General features: G+C 48.9%; 5 protein-coding genes and 1 non-coding gene across 7 annotated transcripts; 1 reads left to right on the top strand and 5 right to left on the bottom strand.

The window, feature by feature from the left end:
• Positions 1-7: 7 nt before the first annotated feature.
• Positions 8-10,900, bottom strand: LOC112345271 (CRM-domain containing factor CFM3, chloroplastic/mitochondrial-like). The gene is made up of 4 exons (XM_024671624.1): positions 10,831-10,900; positions 1,049-1,277; positions 544-963; positions 8-475 (listed from the first exon to the last, which is right to left on the bottom strand). Exons 2-4 carry the CDS (start codon positions 1,190-1,192, stop codon positions 26-28), a joined length of 1,014 nt encoding a protein of 337 aa, XP_024527392.1. The 5' UTR covers positions 1,193-1,277; positions 10,831-10,900; the 3' UTR covers positions 8-25.
• On the bottom strand, positions 1,456-1,527 carry TRNAG-UCC. Its single transcript has one exon. It is a non-coding gene; the product is annotated as a tRNA-Gly (tRNA).
• LOC112345302 lies at positions 2,115-6,259 on the top strand. The gene is made up of 3 exons (XM_024671727.1): positions 2,115-2,354; positions 2,405-3,343; positions 3,392-6,259. The coding sequence occupies exons 1-3, from the start codon at positions 2,183-2,185 to the stop codon at positions 5,956-5,958; spliced, it is 3,678 nt and encodes a 1,225-aa protein (XP_024527495.1). The 5' UTR covers positions 2,115-2,182; the 3' UTR covers positions 5,959-6,259.
• On the bottom strand, positions 6,829-9,528 carry LOC9636130 (probable glutamate carboxypeptidase LAMP1). The gene is made up of 12 exons (XM_024671726.1): positions 9,507-9,528; positions 8,555-9,471; positions 8,435-8,499; positions 8,287-8,368; positions 8,147-8,230; positions 7,934-8,086; positions 7,817-7,879; positions 7,571-7,751; positions 7,429-7,517; positions 7,328-7,378; positions 7,079-7,276; positions 6,829-7,027 (listed from the first exon to the last, which is right to left on the bottom strand). Exons 1-12 carry the CDS (start codon positions 9,526-9,528, stop codon positions 6,830-6,832), a joined length of 2,103 nt encoding a protein of 700 aa, XP_024527494.1. The 3' UTR covers position 6,829.
• LOC112345270 (uncharacterized CRM domain-containing protein At3g25440, chloroplastic-like) lies at positions 9,530-18,655 on the bottom strand. Of its 2 annotated transcripts, none has more exons than XM_024671621.1 (4): positions 18,466-18,655; positions 10,580-10,729; positions 10,080-10,499; positions 9,530-10,011 (listed from the first exon to the last, which is right to left on the bottom strand). In XM_024671621.1, the coding sequence occupies exons 1-4, from the start codon at positions 18,637-18,639 to the stop codon at positions 9,565-9,567; spliced, it is 1,191 nt and encodes a 396-aa protein (XP_024527389.1). In that variant the 5' UTR covers positions 18,640-18,655; the 3' UTR covers positions 9,530-9,564. The 2 variants fall into 2 exon arrangements, with proteins under 2 accessions (XP_024527389.1, XP_024527390.1); XM_024671622.1 differs by having other exon boundaries at positions 10,580-10,830; positions 18,600-18,655.
• Positions 13,479-14,449, bottom strand: LOC9636129 (probable cytokinin riboside 5'-monophosphate phosphoribohydrolase LOGL1). The gene is made up of 7 exons (XM_002966775.2): positions 14,412-14,449; positions 14,300-14,354; positions 14,188-14,245; positions 14,042-14,130; positions 13,908-13,978; positions 13,697-13,840; positions 13,479-13,640 (listed from the first exon to the last, which is right to left on the bottom strand). Exons 4-7 carry the CDS (start codon positions 14,076-14,078, stop codon positions 13,539-13,541), a joined length of 354 nt encoding a protein of 117 aa, XP_002966821.2. The 5' UTR covers positions 14,079-14,130; positions 14,188-14,245; positions 14,300-14,354; positions 14,412-14,449; the 3' UTR covers positions 13,479-13,538.
• Positions 18,656-18,674: the final 19 nt, after the last annotated feature.

Here is an 18,674-nt window from a genome sequence, read left to right as displayed (position 1 = left end):
CATAAGCTTATCTCCCTGGATTTGTTTAAGAGTGGAGTCTTGGGAATGGATATGGTACTCCCAGGCCACGGAGGTACGCTTTTACCCCTCCACACCTGCGAATCTTGTAATCAAACAAGTTCTTTCTCGCGCGTCTCCTCTCCTTCCCAATCTCGGTCTTGTGGCGGCCAAGTTCTCTCGCAAATCTGGACGCCATCTTTTTTTCCACTCGCTCGCGGCTCGCCTGTGTAGCTATAACATCCGCTGCTGCTGCTCTAGCCTGATCTTTGTCACCATTCTCCCCTTCTACTTGACAACCACCTTGATCTAAACCTTCTTCTCTGTCTTCGTTGCCAGCCCCTGGTAAGACTATCATCGGCTGCGTGGCTTGAGCGGGCTCTCTGTCTTCTTTGAGAAAGTGGTACCTAGAAATGTATTGCCCCAGCCTGTAAACTTGTGAATCCAAAGCCCGTTGGATGTGGTGCCTGGAATCGGCCTGGAAAAACAAAACAGCAAACTCGTCAAAGAAGAACAAGAGGGAAAAGAAAAGAGCAGCAAATTTACATTTCTCCTGTCGACAGCTTCCAAAGTTGGAGGATAGAGCTCCTCTGGTGTCTGGTAGTTCTTACCACGAAACATAATCACCGTCCTGTCCTCAAGGACATCGAGCACGATGCCTCCACTCAATCTCGCTACCTCGGCACTGATTCTCCGCGTCTCCTCCATGCTGTTGTGGCGGGGGCACTTGATCCTCACCGTCTCATGGAACTTCCAGTTGGTGTGGATGTTGTGAATCACACCTCCGTAGATCCCACGCTTACCGACGGACGCAAAGTTCTGGTTTTTGTTTCCAATCCTTGCGTAGTGCGCTGCCTCTCCTTCACTCAGAGGCTCCGTTTCTCGCAAGCAACGCTTTCCTTCGGTGAGATGGGACGAATGCTTTCGCCGGATCTCCGTCCTGTTGAGATCGATCGTGTACAAAGACTGGAAGAAACGAGAGAAAGAAAATACATAAACAAAAGCAGTTAAGAAGAGTGCTCCTTGGAAAAGAAGAACTTCTAAGACGTACCCTTCGGATCTTTACTTCGAGAAACTCCTTCTCGGTCTTGGGAGCACGGTTCTTGTCCTCCTCCCTTCTCTTGCGAATCTCCTCTCGAATTTGTTGCTTGACGAGCTCCTTGACGAGATTCCTCTTCTTGATCCGGAAATCCATAGACAGCTGCTAATCGTGGTCCGGATTCTCATCCTGGCGTTGCTGCTCAGTCGCTAGATTCGTCTGCCTCACACCAGACAGAACCCTGCGATAATTTCCACTCCATCGGGCCTCCACATTCCCGGCATTCTTCCTCGTACGCAACAGGCTTTGCTCCAGTGGCGGCAGTGCACATCGCCGATCACCATATGAGGGAAAAGGAGCGCATCCTCTCCATAAACCCTAGAGCCGACACGTGGCAAAAAGACTTTAGGCATTAAAAATGCATCAGCCGGGAGTCGAACCCGGGTCTATTGCTTGGAAGGCAATTATCCTAACCGTTGGACTACTGATTCTTATTACATTAAAGTAAAATTAACCTGAATGAAACAACACTCCTGCGCTCCTTTGCTTCATCCTTGACTCATTTCCCATTTCTCTCGCTCTTCCCTGTCACTAGACCTCTCTCTCCCCCCACGCTTAGCTCCATCCCTGCCATCGTCCTCGCTCCTACGTCTCACAGCAGCCTCATCCCTGTCCGAATCCCTTGCTCTTCCACGCCCGTCACGCTCGCCATTGCTGTTCCGGCTGCGCCCATGCTCCCACCTCGGCGATGGGCGTCCCCTTCGCTTCGCCGCGACCGCTGTACTCTCGGACTCGGCTATCTTGCCGTAAAATAACAAATCTTTGAGCATATTCGTAGATATAGTAGATTTACTTGTTAAACCCTTCTTGATGCTAAACTAAAAGTCTCTGCTGTTGAAATTTGGGAAAGGAGAGAGATCGATTCCTTCCGTTATGTGCACTCGCGTCGTGATCAATACTCCACTCCACTAGAATTATTATAGTACGTAAAAATTCGAGAAGATCATGCAACTTGCGTGGTGCCTGATAATGTATCGCACTGTTTCAGTGTCCTATGTGGAATCTAAACAACCCCTTTTACAGGTCTTGTCTGCCACAAGAAATCGTGCCTGATCAATTGCATCGTTTTTGTTGGAGCGTAGGCTGATGGTGCCAGAAGAGAACGGGCGTGATGGTAGTGCTGGTGGTGGTGGTAGCGCTCAGTCTGGCGGCGGCGATGGTGGTGGTGGTGGTGGCACTCCCGCCGCCGCCTCCTTGTCGAATAGCGTTGCGACGAAACGAGCCCCAAAGATACTGCCCTCCACGCATGTTGAAGCACGTAAGTGATGCTTTCAGGACTATGTGTACACATTACCTTTGCTCCTTCAGATCAATTTCTACCGATTCTCATGGATAGCAGCCCTGAAGACAGATTGATGGACCTGATCAATAACAAAGACTGGGATGGTCATACTGTCTATGATAGGCAGAAAGGTATCTTCACAACTGCACTGTATCTCGCCATTGAGGCTGAGAACACTTCTGCAATATCCTGGCTGCTCAAATGGTCTCCGACTAAGGTAAAAGACATCTTAGAAGCAGATCCATCCAATAATGGTACCACGGCTCTGCATGAAGCTGCCACTAATGAAAACCCTGCCATTGTTTCAAAACTGCTAAACCAGCTGAGGGATGCAAAGCAAGTTAATGTCGTTGATAAAGATGGCAATACTCCCTTGCACACTGCTGTGAAACGACAGAACGTGAAAGTGATACAAGCGCTCTTACGGGAAGGTGCGGATCCATGCCAAAAGAATATCAAGGGGGACGCGCCGTTACACATTGCAGTCAAAATACGTGGCAAGCTTCAAGTTCTGAAGGAGTTGCTCTCCCGCGAAGCCCAGGTGGACACCCCTGACTTGGAGAAGGGCCAGACTCCTCTGCACCTTGCAGTCCTGCAGATGATAAAGGAGTTGGAGTTAAAGGAGTCGAAGTTAAAGAAGTTACGCATAAAGCAGCAGGAGCTACAAGAGCAGCATAAGGAGCTTTCCCGACATCTACAACAGCAGCACGAGGAGCTTTCCCGTGTGGAACAACATCTACAACAGCAGCATAAGGAGCTTTCCCGTGTGGAACAACATCTACAAGAGCAGCAGGACATGATTGTTCTGTTGATTGCCAAAGGTGCTGATCCGTGCCGAAAAGACAAGGAGGGAGCGTCTTCGTTGCACCTGGCGTTACAAGGGAATGAGTCGGTTTTTCAACTGCTACTGCACACAGCCTTGAAGCCACGATTCCAAAAGGCTTGCTCAGTGGAAGATGTCACGAGTAAGTCGTAGAGAGTAAGTCCTTCTAACATCTGAAATTTTTGGGCAGATGCCTTGGAGGAGCTGCGGATCCAAGAAGGTGGAGATTTTAGTGACAAACTGGAAGCTCTAAAATATGGTTGGAACATCCACAATGTTTATGCTGACAAAACCGCACTACACCTTGCAAGCGAATTTGGAAATGTAAGTCTGGTGAAAGCGATGCTGAACGTCCATGGAAAAAGTAAGATTGACGTACGGAAGCAAGACGAACTCGGCAACACTGCTCTTCATTTCGCTGCTTCGAATTATGTTGAAATCGTAGCAGGGGAGAGCCCTGGCCAAGGGGAAGTCGCAATCGTCAAAGCATTACTGGAAGCAGGTGTGGACATTAACAAAAAGAATAAGCTTGGGCACACTCCTTTGCATTTTGCCGTTGGACAAAAGAGAGCTGACATTGCTCGCAAATTACGCGACAAAGGTGCTGATTTTCGCTTAGAAGATGAGACAGGAGCTGGAGTATTGCACTTTGCTGCTAGAGGAGGGGGTAAAGATATCTTCGAGTTGCTGGATCCGAAGGGCCTGGAAGTGAACCGAGCTACTAAAGCAGGTCTGACTCCGTTGCACTTTGCTGCTTGGAATGGGAACAGTGTTGCACTCGAGTGGTTGCTGAAAATTAATGACATCAAGCTAGATGCGGAGGACAAGGTTGAGAAAGGACTGCCATGGCATTGGGCGGCTATGGGTGGCAACAGAGACTGTCTTGGCATACTCATACGTGAACATGTGAAAAGAAAGATACGGGTGTTTCCACGAAGTCACAAGGACTGGCACCGGGCATTCCAGCGTATTGAAGATCATGGTCAAGCCCACATAATTGATTGGGTGCCGTGGCGGTTCCTGCATAACGATGGAGTGTTGGAGCCTGGTATATTGTCGTCTGCTGTTGCATATGGAGACAGTATAACGAATGAGCTCTTAGCGAAGAAGTTGGGTACAAGAGAAACTGGGCCAGGGCCAGGGGACTCTGTTCATGAGCTTGTGGAGGAATCACGGCTACTGGAATGGGCTGCTTTGAGTGCCACTACCAGATGCACAGAATTCGGTGGCAAAGGCCTGTTCAACAGAGTAAAGCCTGTGATGGAGTTCGTGATGAAGAAGTACACCAACGTGAAAGGAATCAATGATCAACTCAGGTTAGCTTTTAAGATTGCTTTCTCGCATGGAGAACAGGATGAGCTGCGGGGAAGGGAGATCTTCGCAACCTGCATGGCAAAGTGCTTCACCCAGGAATTACCCGATATGATCAAGGAAGCTGTGTGGAAGGAACTGGACATTATCTTTGAAGACAAATATCGAAAATTGCCAAGCAAGTACAAGGATGCCTTCGACGACGTGAGTGAACTGGCGAAAGATGTTCCTGTGGCTTATTGGGAGGCAAAACTTGAAGAAGACAGAAGCAAGGACTTGAAGGCCATCTCGCAAGAGAAAAACTCGAAAAAGAAATATAACGACGAAGAAGGACGTAGGAGGAAACAGCTGGCTCAACGTTTGAAACAGTTGTCGGAAAAGTTCATCAAAGATTATCCCAACGACACAGGCCACCGGACAGGTCGGACTGCTTTGCACTGGGCTGCCATCTTCAAGGAGCGCGAGACAATGATTACCTTGTCTCGCAAAGGCTGCAAACCAGACATCTGCGATAGCTTCGGCAAGCCACCTTACTGGGACGCACAATGGATGGGTGAGGAGGATGCTGTCATGCTGAACTGCCTCAAGTGGGGCAGCTACACTGAGAGCTTGCACAAGGACCGGCAGATGTTCGTGGATGCCTTAAACGCGATACTGGTTGGATCAGCTCTCATTGCCAGTGTCACGTTCGGAGGCTTATTGAATCCGCCACTGGGGTACAAACTTAAGTTCAAGGACAGGGAGTATGTGTCAGTCGACAGACCAGGTGTGGTTGTGTTCTGGGTTGCCAACAGTTTGTCCTTCTTTTTCGCCATGGCCAGTGCTCTGGCAGGAGTCACCGGGGTCCTGCCTTCTCCCGACAAATTCAACCTGAGACTCCTTCGCCGTCTCCGACACACACTCATTGCCGCAGCAGTCATGCTCGTCATCTCCATCATCTTCGTCCTCGTGGCATTTGGAGCCGCAGGATTCTCAGAATTGCCATCTTCGGGAAAGTACCCGACCAGCATGATCGCCACTTCTGTCCCCGGGGGTTTGGTCTGCTTAGCTCCTCTCTGCACGTTCATCTACGCAGTTTACAACCTGAATTCCCGGAAGCTCAGGTTCTTCGACTCGCAGCCCAGCAAAGCAGGTCAGGGGAGCGATGGTCAGAAAAATACCATCTCGAAGCTTCTTGATGCTCTGAAACGGTGCTTTAAATTGCAAGATCATTCGGAGGTTGGGGGCATGAGTTTCGGCAGTGAAACGCTTGAAGAGCTTCTAAGTTCTCAGGGTTCACCTCAGAGACGGAAAAGGTATGCGCGTGCTCAGCGACCTTGGGAAGATGGTTTGGATTCCCTGGTTCCGGATGATCAGACGGATGGTCAGACTGAAACGGATGGTCAGACGGATGGTCAGACTAAAACGGATGGTCAGACGGTCATAACAGTAAACCCAGGTCCCTGAACCGAATCTAGTGGTTCATTCATGTGCTCAAGCTGAAACATTTCGAAATGCTCATCCGCTGCTCGATCAGACCATCACATCGAATGTATATCAGTGTGATCACTAAGATTATTTACAGAAAAGCGTTACCGTCCAAAGACGCTCCGCTCCGTCTCTGAAAACGTAGAGCCTCCATCGGACACTGGGCTGGCGAGCCTTAAGCTGCGTTGGGCTAGAAATCAGAAGAAAGTGAGATCTTACCGCTGACTTTATTGGTCTCAGCTGACCTTCTCCTGCATTGAAACAAGGATAAGCATCGCCACACAGCTGTTTGGATCTGTCTTACCTTTGCTTGCTCTTTGGCCAAAGCAGCTATAGGCGCTATACTATTGTCCGAACATCCAAGCACGGTAAGAACCAACAGCACGAAACAATAAAAAAAAAAAAATCCATCCTCTCCCTAGTGAGCGCAAGAGGCAAAATCCTTAACCACGACAGCTCAAAATGGAAGAGATGACACAGCATTAGACGTGACGAAAAGAAGCTCCTCTTTCTTCTCTTCCACAGCTGCTCCTCTTCCTCTCGCCAATGTTCCGCCAGATCTTGTTTGCCACTCTGAAGGGCCCAGCCACTTCCATTTGCCACACCTTAGCAACTTCCTCATCCATTTTGCTGACTTCAAAAAGCTCGTTAGTGAGCTCCACGCTCTAAACCCTAAACTCTGTCCTTTCTCACCCTTACACCAGCACAGACTGATCCTTGACTACTTTGACCATACCGTTGACTATATTCAATGCAATGGCGTGACGCTGTCAGCTGGCGATGGAAAGGATAGGATAAATACCGAGAGCAACACCGCACGGTTCAATGGCCATGATTCTCAAAGCACCATTTAGGAAAATATATCACCTTTTAAGACATTCGCGGCACACTGGACAGCTCTCGAAGCTCTCCATATTTCATGTTGCAAGTCTTGTTTTAAAGCTTTAAGCTCTTCTTTGTCCTCACCCACAGCCATCTTCGATATAACGTCCGCAATAGCAGGGAATGTCGAGGTACCATAGACATTTGTTTGAGTTGGGCCATAGATCTACACAATTCTCAACATCAAAACTCTTACAATCAGATAAAATGCACTCACCAAGTGTTTGAACCATGGCTTCCCTGGAAGGCCTTCGCCATCTAGAAAACAGCGCTCTCCAAGCATCAAAATATCATTTTTACTTCTGGGCGCAGTGAAAGAAGGGATCTTGGACGCAAGTTCACGAAGTTGATCCACCGCAAAATGAAGTGGGAAGAAATTTACGTCGCGCGACTTGCTGAGGCTAAGTATATTAACCTGGAAAAACCGATGAGACCAAGCGAAAGAAGAAAAAAGAGAAAAGCTTACTGGATGACCCGAAATAAGCAGGAACCTGGCCTCCAAATCCTTTACAGCGACCTTTAAGAAACAATCCAACTCATGAAAAGCAATGGTATAATCGCTAGTACCTCCAGGACATTTGCATACGAGACATAGTTGAAAGGCAAGATCGTGTCCATGACCAAGCGCCTCGCAAGCAGTCCCCAGACTTTCACCACTAGCACCAAAGCCTCGAAATCTTAAAAAAGAGAATCAAAAGCAAAGTTTCACCTGTTGCATGGCGATGGAACTCAGGGTCTCCAAAGTTTTTCATCCAGTTATAATTGTCATAGAGTGAATGATACACGGGAAAATCTGAGTTTTTCTCTTCGTACGTCATGCTGGTGGAGGGAATTCCTGCGTGCTGCAAGAATGGAGCGTAGTCGGAGCCACCACCGCCCAGCCTCCCGACCTGAGTCGATCAAACCATTAATACGGAGCAGAGGAGATGATAATGATAAATTCTTTGTCTCTTACACAATCGTTTGATTTTCCACACCACGAGTCAAATATGGTTCCATTTGAGTCTGGATCTTTCACCTTGAGAGAACCAAAATGCCATGAGCTGCAAAAGAAATGGTAAGATTTGCGTACCATTTTGGTGACGTCGAATAAAAGGTTGTCAAGCTGAGGCGTAGCAGACGCTGAGAAAGAACTGCCTGTTACTGCTTCATCCACGTTTAAATAAGCCACCGCTCGAGCCTTAAGCATGGCCAAATTGTCCTCGACCCACTCTGTAGAACCAGTCTATTAAGAGAGGAAATTTTTATGAGTAAACACGAAGATAATAGAGATACAAAGGATTACCAGGCTGTACTCTTCGGCATCCCAGCTGCAAAATACGATTGTTCTCGCTGGTCTTCTCAGAAACTGTCCAAAGATGCGAGCTATCTGAAAACTCGCAAAAACATGAAAAGTTTCTTTGAGGAATAACATGAAAGCTTTACCTCCAAAAGGCAGGCAGTTCCGCTGTTTGGATCGCCGGCTCCATACGTCCAAGCGTCTCGGTGATTCCCAAGAAGCACATATCTATGTGTCAAAGCTTTAGAAAAAATACGAGAGAAAACAAGACTAATTTGAAGCTCGAAAACTCACCTATCTTTCTCAGAGCCTTCTATGATTCCAAAAACGTTACGAATTGTCGCAGTGGTCAGGTTAGCCTGTCAGGAAGTACGTAGTGCTCAAAAGCTTTAATATTTTTTTTGCAAAAGTTACCTCGTAGCGAAAATCAAGTTTCACAGGTTCTTTCCCAGCTCGATACGCGTCCACTGCAAGTCCTCCTTGCCAGGAATCAGGAGCAACAGGGCCTCCCAGCGCCTCGATGATTGGAAGAGCGTCGCGGGCGGAGATTGGCAGCGCGGGGATCGCTGGAACTCCCAGCCTTGTCAAGTTGGAAGCGTTCAGTCTCTCGGAAAGCTTGCTACTCGGCCACCCCGGCGTGAGAGGATCCCCGGGGTCCTGGATCACGGAGCCTCTCTGGACTCCACTTGGAGGCAACCATCGCGAGAATGGATAGTAGCCTTCAGTGGTAGCGTTCGTGGCGTAGTCTCGAGGATCCGGATACAAAACCACGGCCACCGCGCCTTCCTCCTGCGCGTTAAACACGATATCCCCTCGAAAGCTCTTGCCAAGCCTGGCGATCACCACGCTCCCTCTCACCTCCACTCCCAGGCTCTTGAGCTCGTCAAAATCGGATTTTTGGCCGTAGTTTGCGTACACCACCTCCGCAAGAGCTTCCCCAGACGGCGAGTAAGCGAAGAAAGTTGGAATGACTCCAGAGGAATCCCCATCGCCATCCACGGTCTCTTCGTCAAGACCCAAGCTGAGTGACGAGTTGCTTGGGTAGACCACGGACAACGATCGCTTCAAGGGATACGAGACGAGTACCTCGTAGTCGACCGTGCGCGTCGAGAGCCCAAACTCGCGGAATCTCTCCTCAACGAACTTGGCGGTGGCGAATCGGTGGAGCCTGAGGTTGTGGAGGACGGCGGCGATGGAGCGAGTGCGAACTTGGATCACGAAGAACCAAGCCGGGAGCGAGCTCAGGTAGAGATTGATCGCGATGATCGCGACGAGCAGCAGTAAAATGTGGGTGGCGAGAGTGCCAAAACATCTCTTTCTTCGAGCTCGTACTTAAAAATCTTCTCTTCTCTCGCAAGAACCCTACCTGATAGTGGGATCCAAGTCATATCATAGAAGTTCCAAGCTTATCTCCCTGGATTTGTTTAAGAGTGGAGTCTTGGGAATGGATATGGTACTCCCAGGCCGCGGAGGTACGCTTTTATCCCCCCACACCTGCGAATCTTGTAATCAAACAAGTTCTTTCTCGCGCGTCTCCTCTCCTTCCCAATCTCGGTCTTGTGGCGGCCAAGTTCTCTCGCAAATCTGGACGCCATCTTTTTTTCCACTCGCTCGCGGCTCGCCTGTGTAGCTATAACATCCGCTGCTGCTGTTCTAGCCTGTTCTTTATCACCATTCTCCACATCTACTTGACAACCTTGATCTAAACCTTCTTCTCTGTCTTCGTTGCCAGCCCCTGGTAAGACTATCATCGGCTGCGTGGCTTGAGCGGGCTCTCTGTCTTCTTTGAGAAAGTGGTACCTGGAAATGTATTGTCCCAGCCTGTAAACTTGTGAATCCAAAGCCCGTTGGATGTGGTGCCTGGAATCGGCCTGGAAAAACAAAACAGCAAACTCGTCAAAGAAGAACAAGAGGGAAAAGAAAAGAGCAGCAAATTTACATTTCTCCTGTCGACAGCTTCCAAAGTTGGAGGATAGAGCTCCTCTGGTGTCTGGTAGTTCTTACCACGAAACATAATCACCGTCCTGTCCTCAAGGACATCGAGCACGATGCCTCCACTCAATCTCGCTAGCTCGGCACCGATTCTCCGCGTCTCCTCCATGCTGTTGTGGCGGGGGCACTTGATCCTCACCGTCTCATGGAACTTCCAGTTGGTGTGGATGTTGTGAATCACACCTCCGTAGATCCCACGCTTACCGACGGACGCAAAGTTCTGGTTTTGGTTTCCAATCCTTGCGTAGTGCGCCGCCTCTCCTTCACTCAGAGGCTCCGTTTCTCGCAAGCAACGCTTTCCTTCGGTGAGATGGGACGAATGCTTTCGCCGGATCTCCGTCCTGTTGAGATCGATCGTGTACAAAGCCTGGAAGAAACGAGCGAAAGAAAATACATAAACAAAAGCAACTAAGAAGAGTGCTCCTTGGAAAAGAAGAACTTACGTACCCTTCGGATCTTTACTTCGAGAAACTCCTTCTCGGTCTTGGGAGCACGGTTCTTGTCCTCCTCCCTTCTCTTGCGAATCTCCTCTCGGATTTGTTGCTTGACGAGCTCCTTGACGAGAGTCCTCTTTTTGATCCGGAAATCCATAGACAGCTGCTGATCGTGGTCCGGATTCCACTGCCTCACTCCAGACAGAACCCTGCGATAATTTCCACTCCATCGGGCCTCCACATTCCCGGCATTCTTCCTCGTACCTCGAGGACGCGGCAACAGGCTGTGCTCCAGTGGCGGCAGTGCACATCGCCGATCGCCATATGAGGGAAAAGGAGCGCATCCTCTCCATAAACCCTAGAGCCGACACGTGGCAAAAAGGTTTTAGGTTTTAAACTAGGGAGTTGGTAGGCAATTATCCTAACCGTTGGACTACTGATGCTTATTACATTTAAAGTAAAATTAACCTGAACGAAACAACCTTTCACTCAAGTGTAAAGAGTACATTCGCATTGATGAATTAAAACTGAAAATCTGAAAGCATAGGTTTACTACATGAAATCGGCATCGACAGGATTTTGTACATGGACTTTAATGGAATTTCTATCGTTGGTGTGCACCATTGCCAATTTATCTTTAAAATATTTTTCGTTCATCACAACTATACCCATTGAATTTTACAGACTTTGAAGATATTTGCAAAGCTTGTGACAGCGTTGCCTCTCGATCCACTGATCGCTAACGAGCACAGAGAAATCCTGTTCTCCTAAACGTAATTGCATCATCCAATCTTGTGGTTTATTGTCCTGGGAAAGATTTCCAATCTCTCAAGTTGCGAGGCACATTCCATGTTGTCTGGATTTGCAAGAAGAATCAAAACGCAGGCAAAGATTGCAATCTTGTTGAGAGGGGCCATTTGCGACATGGATCGAGCTGGATCGAGAATGCCCTTAAATCGTCTGGTCCATGGTGTCAAACAAATCTCCATACAAAGAAAAATGGGCGCGAACGAGCATTGGACGGCCGCGATCGCAACAAATCTTAGGGTTTAGGCGAGGATGCAGCGCCCAGTCAAGAGGTTCCGCTGCGTGTGTGGGAGCGATGGCGGGGAATACGATCTGGCCAAGGCAGCCAAGGCGCAAGAGGCCATCGCTGCAATGGACAAGAGTAAGCTGTGCACTGCCGGTGAGATCACGGCGATTCCATATCCGGGAATCGGCAAGGCGCCGTCGATGCCCGGAGGAGATCTCCAGTTTGTAGGTCGCCGTGATCTTGAGAGCCTGGTGGAAGCAGCCAAAGAGACAAAAACGCTGCTAGTCGTTGGGCCATGTGGAATCGGCAAGAGTTGCTTGCTCAGGGCTTTGGCTTGCGGGTGGATTCACGATGCCGCGGGGACTAACAGCAGGATTGTTTGCCTCTGGGACCTCGCGATTGCTATCGCTAAGCAGGACTTGGGCGGGTGCGTGAAGAACGCGCTGAGGTTCACGTTTTGCAAGGAGGCCGAGCTGCTGGATGAGATAGATCGCTTGGGTTCTATGCAAGACATCGCCAAGTTCTTCTGCGATCGAGTAGCAGCCGCGGGTGACGAGTTTTACTTCGTCGTCGATCAGTGGGAGATGCTTGACGCTCTTGGAGAGGAAATGCCAGTGTCAGTGCCCGCCAAGGAGCTGCGTAAGAAGTTCCACAGCGAATTGTTTGCTTTGTTCTCACTTGCAGCAGTGACTGTCTTGGGGCTGTCTCGTGGGGTTGGAATGACGCAGGAGTACTTGCAGCTGCGGTATAGTCCGTGCGAACTGTTGCTCATGGAGGATGGTTTCTACGGGGTGAGCTGTTCTTTCTTGTGGATGTTTGTGTTTTGATTTCAAAAGTCTTGGTTGGCAGGAGGAGCTGACTGCTTTCCGAGACAAGCTGAGCGTTCTCGGGCTCCTTTGCTCGCGATTCCCGAAGCGCTCAATGCTTGTGGAGCATTACACAGGGAGGCACCCGTTTTCGTTGGCCGTCTTGGACAGCAGCTGCCGGAGCTATGCACTCGGCAAGCTCGTGGCCCGCGAACTACCAAGTTCGTGGTTACACCGCCGTGGTCCGGAAAGGAAGCTTAGCCCGGAAGAGGTAGTAGCATGCCTGGAGGACGAGGAGGGCTGGCTGGCGGCGATTGAGACTTTCTTGTCATCGGGTGAGATGGCGCGGATCAGGTTCTCGCTTGAGTACGCGCTGGCGATGCGAAAGCCGCTGCGACGGGCATGCCATACGATAGAGGACATGGCTAAGTTTGATTCGAGTTTCATTGTTGGCGACGGCGAAGAGGGGCCTGAGTTTGTGACTGAGCACATCGCCCTAGTGTATGCGGATGTGTTCCGAACAGCGGAGAAGGCCAATGTCTTCAGTGGTTCATGCCACACCGGATCCGGCATGACTTTCTCAACCTTGCATTAGCAACATTCATGGAACTTAGTGATGATAGCGTACGTGTTCATCATTGGTGTCTGCAACTCTCGTGTCTCAATTTTGTGATCCAACCTTTGTCTTTGAAAGAAGAGAGACAATCCAAAAGCTCTTCCACTCAATCGCTAGTTAAATAGATTTAAACCATGTACAAGCCTAAGAACAATGCGACACCAGAAATACGGGGAAGTACGAGGGGAAGTACGAAGGAGTCGTGCGTTCGAATCCGTGCCCCAACATGCTTGGGAAAATAAAAGGAGTGATCAGATTGTTTTATTTGAGGGTCCCTCTTCTTCGGGTGGGTTCGAACCCGGGATCGGCTCTACAAGACTATCCCTCAGGTCCCTGGGCTGGCCAGTCTTCCCAGGGTTGATCACTTGATAAATATTGCGTCTCTCTTCTACATGAAATGAAATGAAATAAACTTTGGTTTAATTAAGCCTTGAGCCTTTCAAGGGTCAACACAGGGTTTACAAAGCGTCAACACATAGTCATCTTGAAAAAGAAAAGAATTGGTTTAAACATTTTCTCACAGCGTATGGCTTGGGGGGGCCGATGCCGCCGAGTACCCCAATTGTTCTATCTCCCACGTCTCTTTTGGAGCAACCGAGACGTGGTTTGGAACATAAGCCTGCCAAACACACAAAAGATCACGAGGAAACTTGTACACAACCGAGGAAAACTTACCTCTAGTCTATCAAGGAGCTCGCCCGCAGTCGATGCGGAAATGACAATTTGCCTGGACGACGGTTTGATGAATCCTTCCTCCGTGCCCTTGTCAAACAGGGCGAGAAGCGGATTGTAGTAACCATCAACGTTTAGCAGGCCGACCTGATTAAGAGAAAAGAGAGACGACAAACACCAGACTTTCCATGTGAGAAACTGCGAGATCTCTTACAGGCTTATCATGAATGCCTAACTGGGACCACGTTATCATTTCCAGCAGCTCCTCTAGCGTACCATATCCGCCTGGCAACAACGAAGAATGTGTCAATACTTTTCACAACTGCCGCAAAAAACACAAATCCTCACAAATATCGACCATCCTTTGAAAACGTAGAGCCTCCATCGGACACTGGGCTAGCGAGCCTCGGGAGGCTCCGTAAACTGCAACGCAATACCTGTTGGAAACTAGATATCAGAAAGCAGAAACAAAGGAAAAACAAAGAAGATCTTACCACTGACTTTGTTGGTCTCAGCTGCGAGCTTCCCAGTGTACTCAAACGAGGCCTTCTCCTGCATTGAAACAAGGATTCAGCATCGCAGCGCAGCTCTTTGGATCCGTCCTACCTTTGCTTGTTCCTAGGCCTCCAAAGCAACTTCTGCTTGCTCCATGAGCGCGATACTATCGTCCTTGCACGGTAAAGAACCAAAAGAAACAAGAGAAAACTCAAAGCCATACCTGCGAGGGAGCTCTTTCGCTTCATCCCCATCTCCATCCTACAGGCACAAAACACCCAGTAAGCATTCGAAGCAGTCGCAGGATCGAAAGAGAAAAAGGCCCGATAGAAATCACCAGACACCTCATGTCAACCGGCTCCACTTTGACACGCTTAAATCACACTCCCTTTTAAACACATTCTCTACACCTTTGCTTCATCCTTGACTCTAGTTCTCGTTTCCCATTTCTCTCGTTCTTCTCTGTCACTAGACCTCTCTGCGCCCATGCTCCCTACCTCGGCGATGGGCGTCCCCTGCGCTCTCCCGCGACTGTACTCTTGGACTCGCCATGCTCTATCTTGCCCTAAAATAACGCATCTTCGAGCATATTCGTAGATAGAGTTTTTAGGGCTTGCAATGGTTGGAAAGACGCATAAATTTGCGTCCAATAGACTCCCTGTAGGCCGGATAAAGAGATAGCTTAAAGAATTGCATCGCAGTGTTTCAGTGTCCTGTGTGGAATCTAAACAATCCCTTTTACAGGTCTTGCCTGCATCTTACGTTCCCAGCAAGGCATCTAGGCATATATATATACAAGAAATCGTGCCTGATCAATTGCATCGTTTTTGTTGGAGCGTAGGCTGATGGTGCCAGCAGAGAACGCGCGTGCTGGTGGTGGTGGTAGCGCTCAGTCTGGCGGAGGCGATGGTGGTGGTGGTGGTGGCGCTCCCGCTCCCGCTCCCGCTGCCCCCTCCTTGTCGAATAGCGTTGCGACGAAACGAGCCCCAAAGATCCTGTCCTCCACGCATGTTGAAGCACGTAAGTGATGCTTTCAGGACTATGTATGTACACATTGCCTTTGCTCCTCCAGATCAATTTCGACCGATTCTCATGGATAGCAGCCCTGAAGACAGATTGATCGACCTGATCAATAACAAAGACTGGGATGATCATACTGTCTATGATAGGCAGAAATGTATCTTCACAACTGCACTATATCTCGCTGTGGAGGCTGAGAACACTTCTGCAATATCCTGGTTGTTCGAATGGTCTGAGATCACTAAGGTAAACGACATCTTAGAAGCAGATTCATCCAATGGTAGCACCGCTCTACATGGAACTGCCGCTGTTGAAAACCCTGCCATTGTTTCACAACTGCTAGACGAGCTGACGGATGCAAAGCAAGTTAATGTCGTTGATAAAGACGGCAATACTCCCTTGCACACTGCTGTGAAACGACAGAACGTGAAAGTGATACAAGAGCTCTTAGATGCAGATGCGGATCCATGCCAAAAGAATATCAAGTGGGACGCGCCGTTACACATTGCAGCCAAAAAAGGTGGCAACCTTGAAATTCTAAAGAAGTTGCTCGATGACGTAGACGAGGTGGACACCCCTGACTTGGAGATCCTCTGCACCTTGCGTAAAGGAGTTGGAGTTAAAGGAGTTGAAGTTAAAGGAGTTGAAGTTAAAGGAGCTACGCATAAGGCAGCAGGAGCTTTCCCGTGTGGAACAACATCAGCAGGAGATAAGGCAGCAGCAGCTTTCCCGTGTGGAACAACATCTACAAGAGCAGCAGCACATGATTGTTCTGTTGATTGCCAGAGGTGCTGATCCGTGCCGAAAAGACAAGGAGGGAGCGTCTTCGTTGCACCTGGCGCTACAAGGCAATGAGTCGGTTTTTCAACTGCTACTGCACACAGCCTTGAAGCCACGATTCCAAAAGGCTTGCTCAGTGGAAGATGTCACGAGTAAGTCGTAGAGAGTAAGTCCTTCTAACATCTGAAATTTTTGGGCAGATGCCTTGGAGGAGCTGCTGATCCAAGAAGGTGGAGATTTTAGTGACAAACTGGAAGCTCTAAAATATGGTTGGAACATCCACAATGTTTATGCTGACAAAACCGCACTACACCTTGCAAGTGAATTTGGAAATGTAAGTCTGGTGAAAGCGCTGCTGAACCTCCATGAAAAAAGTAAGATTGACGTACGGAAGCAAGACGAACTCGGCAACACTGCTCTTCATTTCGCTGCTTCGAATTGTGTTGGGTGTTTGGAAATCGTGAGAGCCCTTTGCATTTTGATGTTGGCCAAGGGGAAGTCGCAATCGTCACAGCATTACTGGAAGCAGGTGCGGACATTAACAAAAAGAATAAGCTTGGGCACACTCCTTTGCATTTTGCTGTTGGACAAAAGAGAGCTGACATTGCTCGTAAATTACGCGACGAAGGTGCTGATTTTGGTTTAGAAGATGAGACAGGAGCTGGAGTATTGCACTTTGCTGCTAGAGGAGGGGGTAAACATTTCTTCGCGTTGCTGGATCCGAACGGCCTGGAAGTGAACCGAGCTACTAAAGCAGGTCTGACTCCGTTGCACTTTGCTGCCTGGAATGGGAACACTGTTGCACTCGAGTGGTTGCTGAAAATTAATGACATCAAGCTAGTTGCGGAGGACAAGGTTGACAAAGGGCTGCCATGGCATTGGGCGGCTATGGGTGGCAACATAGGCTGTCTTGACATACTCACACGTGAACATGTGAAAAGAAAGATACAGGTGTTTCCAGGAAGTCACAAGGACTGGCAGCGGGCATTCCAGCGTATTGAAGATCATGGTCAAGCCGACATAATTGATTGGGTGCTGTGGTGGTTCCTGTGTAACGATGGAGTGTTGGAGCCTGGTATATTGTCGTCTGCTGTTGCATATGGAGACAGTACAACGAATGGGTTCTTAGCGAAGAAGTTGGGTACAAGAGAAACTGGACCAGGGCCAGGGGACTCTGTTCATGAGCTTGTGGAGGAATCACGGCTACTGGAATGGGCTGCTTTGAGTGCCACTACCAGAAGCACAGAATTCGGTGGCAAGGGCCTGTTCAACAGAGTAAAGTCTGTGATGGAGTTCGTGATGAAGAAGTACACCAACGTGAAAGGAATCAATGATGAACTCAGGTTAGCTTTTAATAAGATTGCTTTCTTGCATGGAGTACAGGATGAGATGCGGGGAAGGGAGACCTTCGCAACCTGCATGGCAAAGTGCTTCACCCAGGAATTACCCGATATTGTCAAGGAAGCTGTGTGGAAGGAACTGGACATTAACTTTGAAGACAAATATCGAAAATTGCCAAGCAAGTACAAGGATGCCTTCGACGACGTGAGTGAACTGGCAAAAGATGTTCCTGTGGCTTATTGGGAGGCAAAACTTGAAGAACACAGAAGCAAGGACTTGAAGGCCATCTCGAAAGAATATAACGACGAAGAAGGACGTAGGAGGAAACGGCTGGCTCAACGTTTGAAACAGTTGTCTGAAAAGTTCATCAAAGATTATCCCAACGACACAGGCCACCAGACAGGTCGGACTGCTTTGCACTGGGCTGCCATCTTCATGGAGCGCGAGACAGTGATTGCCTTGTCTGGCAAAGGCTGCAAACCAGACATTTGCGATAACTTCGGCAAGCCACCTTATTGGGACGCACAATGTGTGGGTGAGAAGGACGCTGTCATGCTGAACTGCCTCAAGTGGGGCAGCTACACTGAGAGCTTGCACAAGGACCGGCAGATGTTCGTGGATGGCTTAAACGCGATACTGGTTGGATCCGCTCTCATTGCCAGTGTCACGTTCGGAGGCTTTTTTATCCTTATTTATCCCCAAAGATTTTAAGGATTTATGGTGACAGTATATCCAAATCTTATCTTATGATCGCTCCATAGGTCCAAGTGTCTCAGTGATTCCCAAGAAGTACATATCTATGTTTCAGAGCTTTAAAAAAAATACAAGAGAAAACAAAACTAATTTGAAGCTCGAAAACTCACCTATCTTTCTCAGAGCCTTCTATGACTCCAAAAACGTTACGAATTGTTGCAGTGGTCAGGTTAGCCTGTCAGGAAGTACGTAGTGCTCAAAAGCTTTAATATTTTTTTTGCAAAAGTTACCTCGTAGCGAAGATCAAGTTTCACAGGTCCTTTCCCAGCTCGATACGTGTCCACTGCAAGTCCTCCTTGCCAGGAATCAGGAGCAACAGGGCCTCCCAGCGCCTCGATGATTGGAAGAGCGTCGCGAGCGGAGATTGGCAGCGCGGGATCTACCTGCTGATCGTGGTCCGGATTCTCATCCTGGCGTTGCTGCTCAGTCGCTAGATTCGTCTGCCTCACTCCAGACAGAACCCTGCGATAATTTCCACTCCATCGGGCCTCCACATTCCCGGCATTCTTCCTCGTACCTTGAGGACGCGGCAACAGCTCCAGATCGCCGATCGCCATACCAGGAAAAAGGAGCGCATCCTCTCCATAAACCC

Source organism: Selaginella moellendorffii, unplaced genomic scaffold (genome assembly GCF_000143415.4).
Source record: "Selaginella moellendorffii unplaced genomic scaffold, v1.0 SELMOscaffold_8, whole genome shotgun sequence".
NCBI classification, from domain to species: Eukaryota; Viridiplantae; Streptophyta; class Lycopodiopsida; order Selaginellales; family Selaginellaceae; genus Selaginella; species Selaginella moellendorffii.
The sequence above is the reverse complement of the archived record's forward strand: the minus strand, read 5'-3'. Positions and strand labels throughout refer to the sequence as shown.

What these genes read in the sequence shown, in the direction of transcription:
- LOC112345271 (XM_024671624.1), bottom strand. Translation starts at nt 1,192, where the DNA reads ATGGATTTCCGGATCAAGAAGAGGAATCTCGTCAAGGAGCTCGTCAAG. An exon ending in TCGAAGTAAAGATCCGAAGG is followed by an intron (nt 964 to 1,048) that starts GTACGTCTTAGA and finishes CGTTTCTTCCAG; the next exon opens with TCTTTGTACACGATCGATCT. An exon ending in AAGCTGTCGACAGGAGAAAT is followed by an intron (nt 476 to 543) that starts GTAAATTTGCTG and finishes TTGTTTTTCCAG; the next exon opens with GCCGATTCCAGGCACCACAT.
- LOC112345302 (XM_024671727.1), top strand. Translation starts at nt 2,183, where the DNA reads ATGGTGCCAGAAGAGAACGGGCGTGATGGTAGTGCTGGTGGTGGTGGT. An exon ending in CTCCACGCATGTTGAAGCAC is followed by an intron (nt 2,355 to 2,404) that starts GTAAGTGATGCT and finishes TTGCTCCTTCAG; the next exon opens with ATCAATTTCTACCGATTCTC. An exon ending in CTCAGTGGAAGATGTCACGA is followed by an intron (nt 3,344 to 3,391) that starts GTAAGTCGTAGA and finishes ATTTTTGGGCAG; the next exon opens with ATGCCTTGGAGGAGCTGCGG.
- LOC9636130 (XM_024671726.1), bottom strand. Translation starts at nt 9,528, where the DNA reads ATGACTTGGATCCCACTATCAG. An exon ending in AACTTGATTTTCGCTACGAG is followed by an intron (nt 8,500 to 8,554) that starts GTAACTTTTGCA and finishes ACTTCCTGACAG; the next exon opens with GCTAACCTGACCACTGCGAC. An exon ending in GTGGAAAATCAAACGATTGT is followed by an intron (nt 7,752 to 7,816) that starts GTAAGAGACAAA and finishes TGATCGACTCAG; the next exon opens with GTCGGGAGGCTGGGCGGTGG.
- LOC9636129 (XM_002966775.2), bottom strand. Translation starts at nt 14,078, where the DNA reads ATGGAGGCTCTACGTTTTCAAAGGATGGTCGATATTT. An exon ending in TAGGCATTCATGATAAGCCT is followed by an intron (nt 13,841 to 13,907) that starts GTAAGAGATCTC and finishes TCTCTTAATCAG; the next exon opens with GTCGGCCTGCTAAACGTTGA. An exon ending in AGCTCCTTGATAGACTAGAG is followed by an intron (nt 13,641 to 13,696) that starts GTAAGTTTTCCT and finishes TGTGTTTGGCAG; the next exon opens with GCTTATGTTCCAAACCACGT.
- LOC112345270 (XM_024671621.1), bottom strand. Translation starts at nt 18,639, where the DNA reads ATGGCGATCGGCGATCTGGAGCTGTTGCCGCGTCCTCAAGGTACGAGG. An exon ending in TCGAAGTAAAGATCCGAAGG is followed by an intron (nt 10,500 to 10,579) that starts GTACGTAAGTTC and finishes CGTTTCTTCCAG; the next exon opens with GCTTTGTACACGATCGATCT. An exon ending in AAGCTGTCGACAGGAGAAAT is followed by an intron (nt 10,012 to 10,079) that starts GTAAATTTGCTG and finishes TTGTTTTTCCAG; the next exon opens with GCCGATTCCAGGCACCACAT.